General features: G+C 31.5%; 1 protein-coding gene across 1 annotated transcript; it reads right to left on the minus strand.

The window, feature by feature from the left end:
- Positions 1-507: 507 nt before the first annotated feature.
- LOC104608730 (remorin-like) lies at positions 508-6029 on the minus strand. Its single transcript, XM_010274799.3, has 5 exons — positions 5317-6029; positions 3641-3709; positions 3472-3559; positions 1906-1987; positions 508-895 (listed from the first exon to the last, which is right to left on the minus strand). Exons 1-5 carry the CDS (start codon positions 5465-5467, stop codon positions 701-703), a joined length of 585 nt encoding a protein of 194 aa, XP_010273101.1. The 5' UTR covers positions 5468-6029; the 3' UTR covers positions 508-700.
- Between the last annotated feature and the right edge of the window lie 12630 nt (positions 6030-18659).

Genomic DNA, 18659 nt, shown 5'->3' on the forward strand with positions numbered 1-18659 from the left:
TACGTATCAAAAAAATGTAATTGTATTGATATTAATTTATTTTCCTTTTTTTACCAAACAAATCAATTTTACTTTTTACTTCTACTTAATACGTTGTTACGGATTACTGATCCATAAAAGCTTTAAAGGGTGTTAAAATCTGTTGGTGTTTATGCCAACCAAATAGTAGTCACCGGTCACCCATATCAAGAACAATGTCTTTGTTTTCAAAAGCATCTTTTTCTTGGTCGTAATTTGTAAAGATAAAATTATTTTCTATATCAAACCGAAAATGTTGCACCAGTAAAATACCAGTGCTTCACTTATAATCTCTGTAATGTTACAGATGGCCAAAGGGATTGTAGAAGTTCTTCAATTATGTGATAGAGTCTGATGACTTGCATTTCAATTTTCTGAGTCATCTCTCTGTTTCAGACATAGACGTGTAGATTCTAAAGTAATCAATGGATGCAATGGTTTTAGCCAATTTCCTAAGTCCAAAAACCTGAAGAATATTTCAAACATCTGTTATCAGAAAATAAATATGTTCTTCCTTTATTTACACACACGCATCAAACATTCGAACTACATTGGACATTTAGTAAATCTCCACCAAACACAAACAGTAAATAGCAAGCCAAACAAAAAGAGGAAATATACAGATGCCAAAAAACCAAAACATATTTTCCACTTCTATTTGTCAAGCTTGAGAATATTAACTTCAAAAGCACCCCAGGAGCTTCTTTGGAGCAATCCCTTTGGCACGGTACTTGGCAGCCATCTCCTCTGCCTTGAGTAGATCTTCCCCACGCTTGGCTTCAACCATTGCCCTCTTTTCTTCTGCTTCTTTGTGGACTTGAGCTATCTTGTTTTTCATTTTCTCTGCATATCCTGCCTTCTTCTTCTCGTATTGTTCCTGTTTGTATGAAAGATTTTTCTTATTAGAAATGAAACAGGAGCTCCTATTCCACATTTTTCTACCCTTCTTTTGATAAGCAACTAAGCAAGAAAGTAAACATTTAGCTGAAAGTAGATAGATGACTCCTTAATTGAGTGTTCAATTTTTATTCCCTTCCATTTAAGCAATTTTTTTTTTGTGGCCATCTTAGTTATACCAAAGCAAACCAGTTAGACAGATACAACTTGAGTCTTTGTTGATAGACCAGGAATTCTTGTCTTGGACTAGGTCCATAAACAACATTAGCTGACCTGGGTCTTGATCAGTTGATGTATAGGGCTTTCCAAACATGTCAAAGATTTTACAGTAAATGTTTGTTCCTCAAACGAAGTATGAAATAAAAAAACTTAAATAAGATAGAGAATAGGGTTTGAAGCATAATCCAGAGTTTAGCCCTGAAGATGGTTCTCCTTTTTGATTCTTAAAATAAGATTGATAGCTAATTTAGATTTGAAAGAAGAAAAAGGCTTATTTTTTCCTCAAATTTTTAGGGAAGAAGAAAAGTTGTGTTCAGAGTAGTAAAAACTAAAGGCTATCTAGACAAAAAGCTTTCCTAGTATATAAATTCAAATCCCAGTTTTTACCATTCCATTTGAACAAATAGTTAGATTAATACCTAAAAAGAGCTTAATAATACCATGGGATTTTTGTTGCTATTATATGGCAACCACTGAAAAAATATCATGGTTTGCTAGTGGTTGGAATCTTATGTCATGGTACTGACAAGCTTGGCTAGATCTGATACAGATTCAGGATTATGAAAGTGATATTATCCTAGTGAAAATAGCACACTACCATTCTTTTTCGATAAATAACTGATGGTAAGTGCATTTGTTCCTCCTAATAGATTTGTTTTTTTCAAGGTGCATCACAAAGTAAATTGACAAAAGATATCCATAATGTATAGATTTATGAGAACAGTTTACCTCAATCTTTTGAACATAGGAAGAGTTATGAGAATGGTATACCTCAACTTTTCTGAGCTGAGCTTCCACAGATGCTTTCTTGCTGTTCTCCCATGAGCCAATTGCTGACAACTTTTTATCCGCCCTGTTTAAATTGTTTAAGTATGCTAAGTTATTGAACATGTACCAGATTACCTCATAATGAAGTTGTAAATAGAATATACTCTTCTTCTTAAAAATATCATCTAGTTTATCATGACTATTAAATAGTTGGTTTATAAAACTTGAGTTTGTTATACAGTTCTCTAAGATTATTGTCATGTCCACAGTCTTTGTCAACCTCAACCAGTCAAGTGAAAAAATAAAGGTAGACATGGCAGAATTAACTATGATACCTTGATATAATATACTCCCAGAATACATGTATGAAATATAGAAAAAAAAAGTTAAAAAGATCTTATTCCAGGGAATATAACATTGAACAGAATGCCTCTAGCATTAGTGCCACATGATTGTGATATATTTGGTAATGAGATCCTTCAACTTTGCCTTCTTTGACTACATTCCTTATCTTGTTACACCTATTAAACTCTGGATGTATTTTATATTAAAACATCTTGATTCTCTATAAATTAGTTGATCCCATATAGTTCAGACAAGGCTTAGTTAAGTTGAATTGAATCAGTGTAGATGGTGGTCTACCTGTTTCATCTGTAATATAATTTACAGATTTGAGTTGAAGTCTAGAGGGTTCTAGAGGATACTGAAACTTTTAGTGCCACACTTCTTGATGCAGAGTTAACAGCTCTACAAAGCTAAAAATCAAGCACTTGATATGTTTGTTTCCTAGAGCATTAGAAAACATGCACTGGTTTCTAGGGGCTTTCAGCTGCTTCTCCACTTCTCCAATGGTGAAAAGTGTGCCTTATTAAGTTTCAGAAGAGTGAATACCAAACTGTGTTTCCTTCTTCTTCCTTCTTTAAGTTGTTTGCAGTGTCCATATATGCGTACCTCCCTAAATTGATATCCATTCCTCAACTGATATTTGTTTCTATAGATCATAGATGGTACATTCTAGGCTCATGTTTGTGAATATTTAAGAAGTAATGAATTATGAAATTAGTTCATATACTATGACAGAAATTTTCATTTTATGGCCAAAGAGGTTTAATTACTTTGCACTGATAGGTTTGCAAACAGAAATCAAACTTTAACAAGCTTTTAGTGAAGAGCAAAGGCACAATACAAAACATAAATGGTAACTTAGTGAAAAGCTCTTGTTGATATTTTTTAATTTCTATTTCTATTATGCATATCTATAAAAGGAAAGTACAGATGCATGTGTAAGCCACTAGTGCAAAACATGAACAATAACTTAGGTTTGTGAGAAAGAAGAACCTGCATAAGAATTACAAAAAAGAAATTCAAGCTGGCAGGATGATATTTAGTAGAAAATCTGATTATTCATGAAACACAATGATCACGTAAAATTTAGTAGAAATAAATGCAAGGCAGGTCTCTAATTAATCTGTAATTATGACCAATCCTGAAATCCTCCTTCATTCCAAGTAACTTAATTTCTGGTACCAAGAGATGGTTGAAAGAATAAAGAGAATGCAACTGTCTTACTTGTTCCCAGCTTTTGCCTTTTCGCTTTCTTCCCATGCTTTGATTAAAGACAATGTCTTCTCTTTCTCAACCCGTGCAAGAACAATATCTGAAGAATTATGAAACAAGTAACTAGATATTCTAGGGATAAGCCACCCATCATAGGTAAAAGTTCTAATTCAACATTTACCTCTGTCAGCTGACCCCTTAGAATGTTTCTCCTCTTTAGGATGTTTCTCCTCTTTGGAGTCTGGAGCCTCTGCCAGAGACAGAAAAAACCATGATTCGGTTAGACAGTATCGTTTTAAAGTTATACATCAAGGGAGAATTATATTGCTTCATGTTTCAAACAAAAATCCTTCCAAAAGGTTGGTAACCTCCACATTAACAAATAAACAACGGGAATGGTTAGAACTGTTGGATCAATATCCCTGGGGACCATTAACATTTATGTGTCAATTCAATTTTTATCACCAGAAATCACCACTGACTGCAAGTGCAAAGCATAAAAAAAACTTCCAAAAAACACCCAAAAATGTGATCTGTTGCAAGTTGAAGGGGCTAGAAGGGGAAGAGGTAGACCTAAAAGGACATGGGTCAAAATAGTAAGAAATGATTTAAGTGCTAATAATTTAACAATGGATATGACATTAAACAGAATGGAATGGCGAAACAGGATTCATGTAGCCGACCCCATATAGATGGATAAGGCTAGATGACGATGACAATGATGATGATTTCAGTCATGCTTTTTACCTAATAATGCACACATGCTCCTTGTCCCTGTCCATTGTTAGTAAATCTTGGTAATACAAACAAGAAAAAGATGATTACAAGTAATTAAAAATCACAGACAACAAACTTCAAGTTTCCTTTAGAACTTATCATCTTCCTGAGAAGTACTTTAATCACCTTTTTTTCTGAACAAGAAAAGGAAGAAGAAATACAGAGTACATCATGATACATCTTGTGTGAAAAAATCACCTTTCATGAAGCTCAACGATCAAACCCAGAACAGTATTTGATAAATTGATCTTTAGGGTTGAAAAACCAAAACTCCCTTGATCATAACAGACATCGGCAAAGGGTTTATATATCCTTGAAGATGTGTGTGAAAAAATCACCTTTCATGAAGCTCAACGATCAAACCCAGAACAGTATTTGATAAATTGATCTTTAGGGTTGAAAAACCAAAACTCCCTTGATCATAACAGACATCGGCAAAGGGTTTATATATCCTTGAAGATGTGATGAAATGGATTTGTAAAATGGGGGGATGTCAAAAGGTAGTATGCCCACCAACTCAGACGTATAAAGCAAAAGTGATCGTATCATTTTGGAATTCCTAAAAGTTAGTCCACCCAAAAAAGAAATAATCCATAAACAAAGGAGCACAATTGAGCGTAACCAGAAGAAATACAGATCCAAAGGAACAATGACAAATTAATTGATAGAAAACTCTTAGATGTCTCTTTACAACCAGGGATCTAAGAAAAGCACTCATTAGTCCCTCCAATGATCCACAAAAGCATTTAGTTGAAGCAAAGGAGAAGCTTGAATTCTATAAAATATCACATATTTGGGCCTGCTTTGCACAACTTGCACACAGAATTAATTCCAAAAGTTGATCACAAATAAAATTAGCTAATGAGAATAAGCTTTTTTCTAACAAATTGATTATGTTAGTTACAATTCACATGCACGTTACTTCTAAAAGATCTGGTCGAATTTCGGTAACCACATATGAACTGGATACAATAGAGGAAAAAAATCACCGAAAATAAGAACGTCTGTGAATTCTAGTAGAAATAGACACCGAAAATAGTTAAACGCATTCGATTTTAGAGAGAGAGAGAGAGAGATTACTTTCGACTACTGCAAGAGCTTTGGAGTCATCGACTTTGTCTTCGGAAGGTGGAGTTGCTGTTTTCTTCTCAGAAACAGTTGCAACAGGCGGAGGTGGTGCAGGCTCCAAGGCCGCTGGAGTCTCAACTTTCTTAGCTTCTTTCTCACCCATATCGTCACCAGATTCGGCAACCGTCCCCAACAGATATCAGTATACTAACTATCAAGTAAATGAAATTTCTTCAAATTATAGTGAATTTCGCCAAATTAGGAGGGGTGGGGATGGTAAAGCAGACAAAAGAAGAAAACGCTTCCAAATTCGGCAATATCACAAAAGAAGAGAAACAACCAAGGGGAACGTTGCTGCTAGAAAAGCTTAGCTGGACTGAAGGAGGTTGGTAGATAGAAATAGAAGAGTAGGGCGCTGAAACTTACAGACAGAAGATTAAAAGACTGACATGAGATACAGAGTACAGGCAGAAAGATACAGAGGATAAAGAGAGAGAGAGAGAGAGAGAGAGAGAGAGAGAGGGGAGAGATGAAATCTTTCTTTTTCTTGTTTGAAGAAAACAGAAAAATGATTTATTAGATGATTAAAGGACAAGGTGAAGTAGTAAGAAATAACAGAAGGACTGGAAATGGATTTTTCAAAAAATTATAGCCGTTTTCTTCATGGTTTAGCTGTGTTATCACTTACTTCACTCTAACCGTATTTGTCACTTGAACTCATTTGGCTGGAAAAAAATAAAAAGAAAAAATCATAGAGAGGATGTTAATACGCGTAGAATGTGCAGGTTAAAACGTGTATGTTTCGTGTTTTGATTGGAACGTAGTATTCAATGTGTGGTTGGGTGGGCCCAAAGGAGAGACCTAGAATAGATGTCGAAAAATTACCTGGCTACCATGTGAAGAGTGGGGCCTACTCATTAGGGTTGTCGGCATTCCAGTCCCCTTCTGACATTTCGAACTCAACAGTCCAAACAACAAGCTCAACACAACTGCAGCTGGCACAACCCTTACCAGTTACCAGTTACCCACACCACTGGGTCGGGGAGCAGGGAATTAGGGAAGAAGCCGGTCGTCGGTCGGTCCCTCTCCCTCTCGTGGTCGGTGACTCGGTGTTCCCAAATCCTGATCGTTTTAATCCTCTACGAGAACCCCGAGGATATTTGACCAATCATGATAAGCCACGTCATCTTGAGAATGGGTCCGACGTACTATCCTTATTTGCCTTACAGGTGGGTGGGTACTGGAACCATTCAAGCTCCTCTGTCTCTTCCCTTGTTTTATTTATCAACTTTTTTTTTTTTTTCTTGTGTTTTCTCATCTCAGATAAAAATCAAACGGTAAAAGATCAGAAGACCAACCTTTTCCTTAGACTTGAATCATCCAGCTGCTTTGAAATATCTGGATTGCTTTAATTTACATAGTTTGAGATGTTTCTAACTGAAAGTGTAATTTTCCATTTCCTTGAAATGAAGAACATTGGAAGAGCAAATTAATTAAATAAAGAAAATGATTCGATCGATGACGATGAGAGTTGCATCACAACTCACAAGGCAGCGTAGAGGGCCATATCCCCAGCTATTAAGATCTGTCAAGCAGTGCACCAGTTGCTTATATATGAAGCCAACCCCATCCCATGTATTTTACTCTTTAAAGGTTTTCCTGCCAACTTGTCTTGGCAGCCAGATCATCATAACTCAAACCATTTATGCAGCTTAAATTTCAACCAAATAATAATAATATTTGGTTATGATCAATCGCAAGAGATTATATATTCTTTCCTCCTCCTTATGGGGTGGTCTAAAGTTGGATATATGTTTTGCTGGAAAACTTTATAAAAGGAAAAATATGATTGATGAAATTTCATTCTAGAGTATCATGGGTTCGGGTCCCTCTGCTACTTACCTGCTGCTTTATAATTTATATTTTATTGATAAAGTTCTTTATACTTTATTCTCTGTCTTTGTCTGTCTCTCTCCTTCTCCTTTTATATCATCAGACAGACATCAGTTCTACTTGAAAATATTGAATATAACTTAACAAATCATGTAAGAAGTTATATATTAGGATTCTACATGGATTTGATTCAATCTAGACGAAACCAACTTAAGATCTCAGATGTCCCATGTATCAGAAGCTCTATAAGAGTTGATTGTTGGGACAACTAAAGTTATCTCTTACCACACATTATTAAGTCATCACACAATATTACCCAACTACTTCATCTCCCACTTAAACAGGTGTCTCATCCACGTACATAAATATCCATACTCATAAGTTGGGATTTGTTGTTACTTGTAGAGGTGTTTAATTGGTCTGGATTTGGTCCAGCCTGATCCAGTCTTATAAATGTACTGGGGATCCAATCCAATCCATTAAAATGTAAATGGATTGGATTGGATCCAATCCAAACCAAATGAAATATCAAAAATTAAGAAAATATATTAAAATGAAGAAAATCTAAAAATTATAAAAATATACCCTTTTGGCATTGAAAAGCACTTTCGTACAAGTACTTTTATAAAAATGCTTTCGTAAAAGTACTTCATATAAAATTACTTTTGTAAAAGTGCTTTCGTAAAAGTACTTTCATAAAAGTGATTTTGTGCCGGCTTTAGTTTTGATCAATTTCAAATTAGACAAGGGTTTGGCCTCGTGATCAGATTATTGGAAATTTGACTTAGGTATAATTCAAACCAATAAGAATATGGACCAATTTATTTTGGATTGGCCCAACCCAATAATTATTACAGATTGTCCAAATCTGATTTGGTAAGATGTGGATCGGATTGAATCCAATCCAAAACCAGTCGATTGACACTCCTACCTAGAAGTTCAAGCAAGGGGAGCAAATAAGTTAAAAGGGTCTCAATAGCCCATCCCCAAAAGGAGTCAATGCATATTAATGACTAGCAGGGACCTATGTGATGTATACAGTTGTTTTATATTTTAATATTTTAAATAATTAATAATTATTTATATTTTATATACTACTTTTAATAATTTTTTTGCAATATAAAAATAAAAATAATTAATTTCAACTAGGATGGTTCATCAAATTAATGAAACCGACCAACCCGACCAAATTTGATTTGAATTAGTCAAATTTCTAGTATTTTCCGATCAGCTTTGGTTCAGCAATTTCCAAATCCGACCTAACTTTGGTCGTTTGTAAACTGACCAAAATCGAACCGACTTGACCATATATATATATATATATATATATATATATATATTAAATATGATTATTAATATAGAAAGTGGGAAACTTTCCATATTTCTTAGTCTAAAATATTTTATATTATAAATTTAAATTATTTATTTATTTTTTAATAATACTATTGTAATTTTTTAAATTTACAATTAACTTTTAAGTTTAAATCTTTTGAGTCAATTGACCAATTTGATAGAACCCGACTTGGCCGATGTTTACTAACGATTGGTCGATTTCGAGTAGACCTATACACAAGTAGGCTCAGGCCAAGCTTTTTCTCTTTATGAACAAAAATGACTAGGCCTGAGCCCAAGTCCGACCCGACCATCAAGCCTAGATCTTGAGACCAAGCCTGAAGTCCGATCTAGACAAATATTTTATATTATATTAACTATACATTATTATAATATATTATATATTTTATATTGTTCTATATATTACAATATATACTACTTTTTCAGTACTAATTTTATTATTATATAATAATAAAATTATATTCTTTGAGCTTGGGATGGGCTTATTTGGGAAAACCCGAGCCCAACCCAAAAATAGTCAAGCTTGACGTTTAAAGCCCAAGCCTGAGCCCATGGGCTTAAAACATTCTCCATGCCCGATTTAAAATGGGTTGAGCCAGGCCAACCCATTGGGCTACCCAACCCATGAACATCTAGTTTCGGGTGACCAACTCCCCAACCCAACCAACTTGGTTTAGTTGGCCAAACAACCTTCAACCGATCCAAAATGACCCCCATGAACACTCCTAATTTTAACTAAATTAAAAATCTACTCTTTAATTAATAGCAATAGTTTAATCTCCAATAATTATTGAGAATTTATAGCAAAAATACACAATTATTGAAAATAAATTTATAATGAAAATACAATAAATATACAATGAATTCAATAATTACAAAAATATATTAAATACTAAAAATATATTAAATTAGTCAATAAATATTGTAGTATGCAATCATAGTTTAATCTCTAACAAATATTAATCAGTAAATTACAAAAAAAAATATAATAAATCCAATAAGTACAATAAATTAATTTTAAAATTTAAATAATAATTTTTTTAACTCCAATGGTTATTGAATTTCTTTTGTTAAATAATGAAACAAAAATAGATCTATACATAATTATTAAAAACATATTTATCACAAATACAATAAATAATTACTAAAAATACACTAAATATTAACTTTAGTATATAGAAATATATAATAAATAAATAAATATTTCAAATTTATTATTGATAAATATTATTTTTTAAAGTTATTACATAATTTCCTTATTTAAGCTATTTTTTAATTAATATTCAAAATATAATTTAGTTATTAATTTTTTTATATTTAACATATTTAAAAATTATTTAGTTATTAAAATAATGTAATTAGTTATATTTTTAAAATATTAATTATTTATTGAATTTAATAATTTGTAAAATTATAATTTATACTATTATTATATAATTTCGTTATATTATTATTTCTAATATTATGAAATCTATTATAATTACTTTTTTACTTGTAAGATTTTTTTAAATTTATTACATAATTTCGTTATTTTAATTATTTAAAATTTAGTTATGTTAAATATTTAGATATTTAAGTAATAGTTAAAATATTTATAAATTTTTATTTAAATTTTATTTATTTTAAATTTAATATGTAATATTCAATATTATGTTATATAATTGTTTAACTATTTTTAATATTTTTATTTAAAGTATTTAGTTTTTGAAATGTTTGAATAATATATTTTTTGTTTTAAATTTTTAATATGTGAAAAAACGTTTAAATAATTTTGTCATTTAAATTTTTAAAATATTATTTAGTTTTTAAATTGAATAATCCATAAAAATATTATTTTGTGTACATAATAAATATTTTAAAGTTAATACATAATTTCATTATAATACTTAAATAACTAGTGGAGGGGCCCTGCTTCGTAGGGCCTGGAATGGAACCGTCGACCCATTGACCCATTGACTCAGTTCCTGACCAAAAACCGTTGAACCGATCAATGACCCATTGACCTGAGTGGTTGAATCGTTGAATTATTGACCTGCTCAATGGTTTTTTGCTGTTTTTTTTTAATTGGGAACAATCTAGGCAACCAGTTCCGTTTTATCTTAATCTCAGTCCCTAGCCAAAAAATCATTGAATCAGTCAACGATCCATTGACCAAGGTGGTCAAATCGTTGACCCATTCAATGGTTTTCGGTCATTTTTTTATTTTTTAATTTTTGTTGTCAGAACGGGCCATCCATTCAAACCGAACAGTCGAACCACCGACCAAAAACCGATGGCCAGAACGGTTTCGTTTTCAAGTCATATGAGTCATAAGCTCGAATGATATAACACGTATGGTACTGCTTAATGGACCTCACACACTCAATTTTTTGCATGTAATTTTTTTTGTCAAAACGGGTCGTTCGTGTTTTTATTTTTTTATTTGGGAACCATCCACGCAACTAGTTTCATTTTACCCCAATCCTAATCCCTGGCCAAAATCTGTTGAATTGATCAACGATCCATTGACTTGAGTGGTCGAATCGTTAACCCGTTGACCTGTTCGATGGTTTTTGGCCTTTTTTTTATTTTTTAGTTTTTGTTGTTAGAACGGGCCGTCCATTCGAACTGGACGGTCGAACTATCAACCCGAAAATCGATGGATAGAACGGTTCCATTTTCGGGTCGTATGAGTCACACTTTCGAATGACATAACATGTATGATATTGTTTAATGAACCTCACACACTCAATTTTTTGCCTATAATTTTTGTTGTTAGAATGGATCATCCATTTGAACTAGATGATCAAACCATCGACCCGAAGACCGGTGGCCAGAATGGTTCTGTAATTTTTTGTTGTTAGAACGGGCCGTCCATTCGAAACGAATGGTCGAACCGTCGACCCAAAAACCAATGGCTAGAACGATTCTATTTTCAAGTCATATGAGTCACATGCTTGAATGACATAACACGTATAATACTACTTAATGGACCTCACAAACTCAATTTTTTGCCTATAATTTTTGTTGTCAGAATGGACCGTCCGTTCGATCCAGATGATCGAACCATCAACCCGAAAGCCGATGTCTAGAATGGTTCAGTAATTTTTTGCTTGTAATTTTTGTTGTCAAAACGTGCTATCCATTCGAACCAGACGGTCGAACCGTCGATTGTTAGAATGTTATTAACAACATTTATCGATAATAGTAAGTAATTATACTATTTTATTAAATAATCATTAATGATAGTTTTAATAATATTATTTAGTTATTTTTAATATAACAATAAATATTAAATTTATGAATTGGATTTATTAGCAATATTAATTAAATTAATAATTACCAAAATTAAATTAAATTAACAGTATTTATCAGTAATTATATATTTTATTAAATAATCAATAACAATAATTTTAATAACATTTTTAATTATTTTTAATATAACAATAATTACTAAATTTATTAGCAATATTTATTAATAACAATATTTATAATTTTAATTAAAAGTAAAATTAAAGTAAATATCTATTTACTAACAATATTTATAATAACAGTAATTATTAATTATAATCACTAGTTATATATTTATTAAATTACTGTAATAATCAGTAGTTATTAACAGCATTAATAACAGTATTTATAATTTTAAAGTAAATATCTAGTTATTAACAATATTTATAATAACAGTAATTATTAATTATAATCACTAATTATATATTTATTAAATTACTGTAATTATCAGTAATTATTAAATTAATTACTGTAATAATCAATAGATTCCATTTGCTGCACAGAGAGAGCATCTGTTTTCTATCTATCTATCTATCTATCTATCTATCTATATGTATATATATAAGAAACTCTCTACCTAATTGGCTAACTAGAGATAATTTTAGAGATAAATAGGAATTAGTGATAATTTAGGGGAAGGTATTTATTGATTTTTGCATAACATAATGAAATAACAAAATAGAAAGAAAAACCTGAACATCCTAAAAATGCTTGGTACAAATATTAATATGAATAAATTACTTTTCAAAAATTCATGAATAAATTTTAATTGATATAAATAAATTTTCCAAAAATAATAAATTTTTGAATAATTAATTCTTGAAAATATCAAACATTTTAGTAAATTATATTTTTTTAAATAATCTTTTACTAAATTAAATTACCAAAAACATGAAAATTAGTTCATGGAAATCAGTAAATCAAAATTTCCAAATAAATACCCAAAACAATGTAAATTACAAATAAATAAGGAAATTATTAAGAATTACAATATGTAAAATATCAATATTAAAATTCCCCAATAATTTTCCAATTTAATAATTACCAAAAAATAATGTAAATTAAAATTTCAATAAATGTTTTTTCATTACCAAATTTAATTTTCAAAACCAATAATTTTTTGAAATTATCTGAAAATTTCTGAATAATTAATTCTTGAAAATATCAAACACTTTAGTAAATTAGATTTTTTAAATTAAATTACAAAAAACATGAAGATTAGTTTATGAAAGTCACTAAATCATAATTTCCAAATAAATACCAAAAACCAATGTAAATTACAAATAATTATGGAAAATATTAGGAATTGAAAAATGTAAATTATCAATATTAAAATTCCCCAATAATTAACAAAAATTTATGTAAATTAAAATTTCAATAAGTATTTTTCATTACCAAAATTAATTTTCAAAACCAATAATTTTTCGAAATTACCTGAAAATTATTGGAAAGTACTGAAATTTCAGAAAAAAAAAAAGATTTTCTGAAACTTTCAAATTAGTGGCTCTTGAGTTTTCCAAAATGTATCATAAAAGACACAATTGAAAGACTAAGGGATGGGTTGGGTCGATATTGAGTTGAATCCGATAGATCAGGGGAGGTTTAGAAACTTCATACCATTGAGTCGGGTTGGGTTGGGTTTGAGGAGAAGTATGGAAGAGTTGGGTTAGGGTTGAGTCAAACCCGTGCCAACCCTATAGGATTCGACCTAATAGTCTAATACCAACCCAACGCACGTAGTAGTCTTTCAATTGCATTTTTTTTACACATTTTGGAAATTGGTTTGTGGATTATTGGGCTCACATCCTTATTCTCCTATGCTCTATTTTTATTATGTATTGACTTAATGAATAGAAAGAGCCCTATGACATTCTTAATTAGGTGCGATCATGTGCGAGGTTAAGCTATAGGCCTACTATAAAGTTTTACTAATGTAATTATTTTAAACAAAATTTAATTAATAAAAATAAGTTTTAAAATTAGTAATTTTCTCATAGCAAAATTAATTTTATAAGATTACTATCTTGTATTAATTTTATTTATAATATTAGTAATTTTATTATGCTTTCAATTAATAAAAATTATTTAAAAAGATGATTATTATTATTATTATTATTAACAATTAATAGGTATTCTACCTAATTAAGCTAATTAGGATTGTCTAACTACATAAATAAGTTACCTAATTAAATAGATAACTTAAAGCAGGGCTTGTTAAACAATTTGCACTTACATTAATGGTGTATAACATATGGAGACATATTGACATCAAACTAATGGACCCATATGTAGTATGGGTCTAAACTCAAAAGGGACCTTTATCTAGGGGTGCAACTTGGGTATGCTTATTAACTAACCCAAACCCGACAGAACCCAAAGTGTATGAAATTTTAGTGTGGGTAAGCTTATGTTGCATAGGTCAGGCTTGACCTTAGGCTCAGGCAGGGTTGAGCTTAATTATTATTATTTTAATTATTTTCCCTTATTAAGTAAATAAACGTGAAATTATTTTAATTACTACACTATTTTACTTTAATAATTCAATAACTTACTTTAAAAAATTATGATAAATTTACTAATTGAATAGTAATTTACTATTATTTTAATTATGGATATTTTACTTAAATAATTTATTAAATATGGTAATTTACTATTAAATTACTTTTTCGAACAATTTGGTAACTAATTAAGTAACATAATTTACATAAATGATGGTAACTTTCAATTATAATTACCATAATTATTAATTATATTTATACTTAATAGTTTATTTAATTATCAATAATAATTTAATTATAATTACTACAAAATAATTTTATAATAATTAAAATAACAACAATTATATGTTATTTCAATATTAAATACTTTTTTGAAAAGTTTGGTAATTAATTAATATAATTACTTATTGATTATTATGAGTAATTTTTTAACACTAATTAATTAAGTGACCCCGCTAGACTTAAAACATACCCTCCATTAGTCACCATTTTCTTATCATTTCACCTCTTATCGAAACTCACCATTAACAGCCAATCCATCAACCATCATTAATTCCCACATAATAGTATTTTTGGAAGTCATAATTGCAAATTCCCTTTTATGAGCATCAAACCATCACCGACATGGACTACCATCCTGATTTAATAGCCAACTGTTGACCCCTGAGCCTCTCTCTATCGTCCCAATCAATAACCAGGCATCCAAAGCATGGATCTATAAATCTTCTTCAATCAAATGCAGCGTGAGAAGAGTTTTATTACAATGTCAAGATCCAAGGCTGACAACCGTTGGAAATTCCAATATACACAATTATTGTCTCCTGTGAAATTTCTGCTTGTGAAATTTGACCTCTCTTTTCATTGCACAAATCAAAATCCACTTGAATTAGGTCGGGGTCCATTTGGTTCATAGTTAGAATTGGAATCGAAATTCTCTGGAATTGAAATCTTTCAGAATTGAAATTATTTATTCCTATAGTCTGTTTGATTCAGAAAAGAATGAGACTGAGAACTAAAATCAACAAAAATGGGTTTCATTCCCAAGGGAGGGGCAAGGAATGGCCATTCTCTCAAATGGAAATGGGATTCCAATTCTGTCCAATTAAACAGTTGGAATCAAAATAGCCCATTCCAAATCCGATTCTAGACCCCTATTGGCCTATTCTCACGAACCAAATGGGGCCTAAGTTTCTCTTGCCCATAAACATACATAACTGTTTCTTGTAATGCCAAAACCCCAAACACCCAAAAGCATTATTAAACAAAAATTTGAAATCTGTAAATTTAAAGAAAATATTGATTTCATAGATGATGGAATACCGATGAGAGTAAAAATACGAGCTTCTCCAAAGTCTATCACCACGATCTTTCAAGACAGCTTGTTGGAGTCAGAGGATGTTGTTGCAACCTCCTTTTTTCTTGGCAAAAGGAAAAAACAAATAGATTGTATTTTGGTGGTAACTAGTACCAAGTAGCAACCTTGCTACAGTGGATTGGTAGGAATCAACGAGATGAAATCAGCCCCTCCACAAAATTGCCCCCCACTATATCCCACAACACATCCCCAAATGATAATACCAGAAATGATGATATCATCATTGGGAGATATTTTTCATATATGGCGAAAATGTGCTGTGGAACGTTATGGGGGACAATCTTGTGGGGGGCTAATTTAAACTCAGGATCAACATGAGAGTGGGAATGGAAGCATAGGGAGGATAGGGAAACCATAACACGCAATAGTGTTTTTATGCCGTGGCCAAAGCATTGAATCGGAAATTAAATGGGTGGGACTCATCGATCAACTTCAAGATCTATGTTAAAGCCTCTCTTACCATCTCTTTCTAATGAGGAAAAGTGATATTATGTGCTACATTTATATTAAGATTTATCATATGTTTGGCTCCTTTTGAAAATATGAAAGAAAATGAAGGGTAAAAAGTGACAAGGTATTTTTAAGTCCTTTTCAAAAACTCAGGTATGTGTAAGTCAATTAGGCTGTGTTTAGAAACAATGCAAATAGAGTGTAAATCCTGGTTCAGGGTAAATTTGTACTCTGGTTCACTTTTATCTATGTTTGGCAACATTATATTTATGCATTGACAAATCACAGAATAATACATATTTACATTGATAATGAGATGTAAAAGTACATCAATAAAAAAGAAGTAAATTTGCATTCAAATGGGCTTATATGTTTTATTGGAATTCATGTTTGCATCCGTTACAACTAAGGGTCTGTTTGGTAAGAAGGCAAATATGTCAGTGCAAAACTAACCCAAATTTGTAATTTATATGAACCGTTTTACACTCTACATATTTGCATTCGCACCTATTTGCATTGTTTCCAAGCACAGCCTTAATGAAAGTTCCGGTTATTACCGTTTTCATAATTATAATAATATTTTTAATTAATTATTAAGTTTTTATTTTATTTTTTATTATTTTGTCTTATTGTATTATCTATTTTTCTCTTATTACTATTTTAGATATTTTTTAGTCGTCTTATTTTAGTATCAACGTTTTAACTTAAACTGCTTTTAAAAAAATTAACTTAAATATTAATATTTCAATATATTGATGAGAAATTAAATGCCTTTATTTGTAATGTGGATAGAGATAGAGATTGAAATAAATAGAGAGATATCGGGAGAGGGAAGAGATGAGAGAGAGAGAGTACATCCATTTGGTATAAGTACAAAAATTGAATTCATTCATATGAATGCAAATTTGTTCATATTTGAGGGTGTGAACTCGGTTAGGTTTTACACCCTTTATGATGGGTGCGAAATTGGAATTTAGTGACATAAGATGAGTGTAAATGTAAAAAATCCAGCTATGTTTCTAGTTTTTTTTTTTTTTTTTTGAAAAGCCTGTAGGCTGAATCATCTCATTGCATCTTTTAATAGTACAGGTAGTAGAAAATCAAGTGGAGTAGACCAAGTCTTTGGCCTAGACAAAGAACAAAGCCTTTTTTCAATCGAATGTGCCAGACAATTACCCGTATGATAGACAAATGAGATAGAAGAAAGAGAGAACATTCGCAAAAGACTCCAGGCTATCAAGTGGTGAATGCGGCAGGGAACCACTAAGGAGGGATTCAACAGGAGAGAGACTATCTTTTGTGCATCTCATTCTAAAACGATGGAAGAGATCTATAATTCAATGGCCAGCTTGATGCCCTCAAGGAAAACTAGAGCTTCAATCTGTTTTGAGGTGCTACGTTCAATGTTCATGGCTCTAACCATGTAAAAATGTTCTCCTGAGTCTCTTATAATAACTCCGATACCAGAGTAAAACAGACCCATGGCTCCATCAACATTCACTTTTAGTACATTGGGGGGAGGGGGGAGCCATGACTTTGGGTGGGACATGGGGGAACCATAGCGGACCCATCAGCTATGTTTCTTGGACATTAGAATGAGCATAAATGCAAATAAAGGGTACAAAGCATGTAGCTTTTCTCTAAGTAAGCTTTGCTCTTTAAATGAGAGCAAAATATAGACTAAAAAGCTATTTTATGCCTATTTTAGAAGTAATTTATAAGCTTAAGTCTGCAAAACCAAATAACACTGTAAATTTGCCTCGACTCTTATCAAATGCAGTCCAGAAAAAGGACACATGAAGATGAAGGTCATGTGCAAATTAATTGTGTCAACCACTTGAAGAATATTTTAAGTGGGCCAGGAATGGTATGGTTAGTGCTGCATGCGGTTGGGCCATATCGGCACGACCTACAACCCAAGCATACTCTGCCCATATATATAAATTTATTTTAATTTTATTACAAAATTTTCATTTTCATTTTATTATTTCACATATAAAAAATTATACATATCAATTTATATGGAATTAAATTTTAAGAATTTTTTAATACTTGTCTATCTTATTAATTTATTTTTATTTTTATTATTCTTTTCAATTTTTCTAAAAAAAGAAAACCATGCGGCCTGAGCCCTGAGTCGTGGCCCACTGGGCCTGAGCCTCATGCTGTGCCGACCTCCCCTTGAGGGATTGGTGCCAAACGGGTACGACCCTCCAAACACATTAACTTCATTGATGTAACGCTTAGAATGGGGATCTCCCTATGAATAACAACACAAAGTAGGGGAGATGTAGCCAATGTATGATGGGATGGGGCTATGAGGTTCGTGTAAGGTGCGTTCTAGGAGAAGTAGATCCAGACTCTAATGCTTAACGGCTTGTGGTAGGTAGGGTATAGGTCACCACCTATGTATTATTTGTTACAAAAAAATATAACTTGATGTTAGTAACACGTGATTGACATTGATTGATAAGATTCAGTCTTTGTGTATGATTTTCTTTGTGGGGTCCGACTAT

This window comes from Nelumbo nucifera, chromosome 6 (assembly GCF_055504915.1).
Source record: "Nelumbo nucifera cultivar China Antique chromosome 6, China Antique-T2T, whole genome shotgun sequence".
NCBI classification, from domain to species: Eukaryota; Viridiplantae; Streptophyta; class Magnoliopsida; order Proteales; family Nelumbonaceae; genus Nelumbo; species Nelumbo nucifera.

Coding starts and splice junctions, on each gene's coding strand:
- LOC104608730 (XM_010274799.3), bottom strand. CDS start 5,467: ATGGGTGAGAAAGAAGCTAAGAAAGTTGAGACTCCAGCGGCCTTGGAG. Junction 3,560..3,640: donor TAAGGGGTCAGCTGACAGAG/GTAAATGTTGAA, acceptor ATAATTCTTCAG/ATATTGTTCTTGCACGGGTT. Junction 1,988..3,471: donor AAGGCAAAAGCTGGGAACAA/GTAAGACAGTTG, acceptor CAATTTAAACAG/GGCGGATAAAAAGTTGTCAG.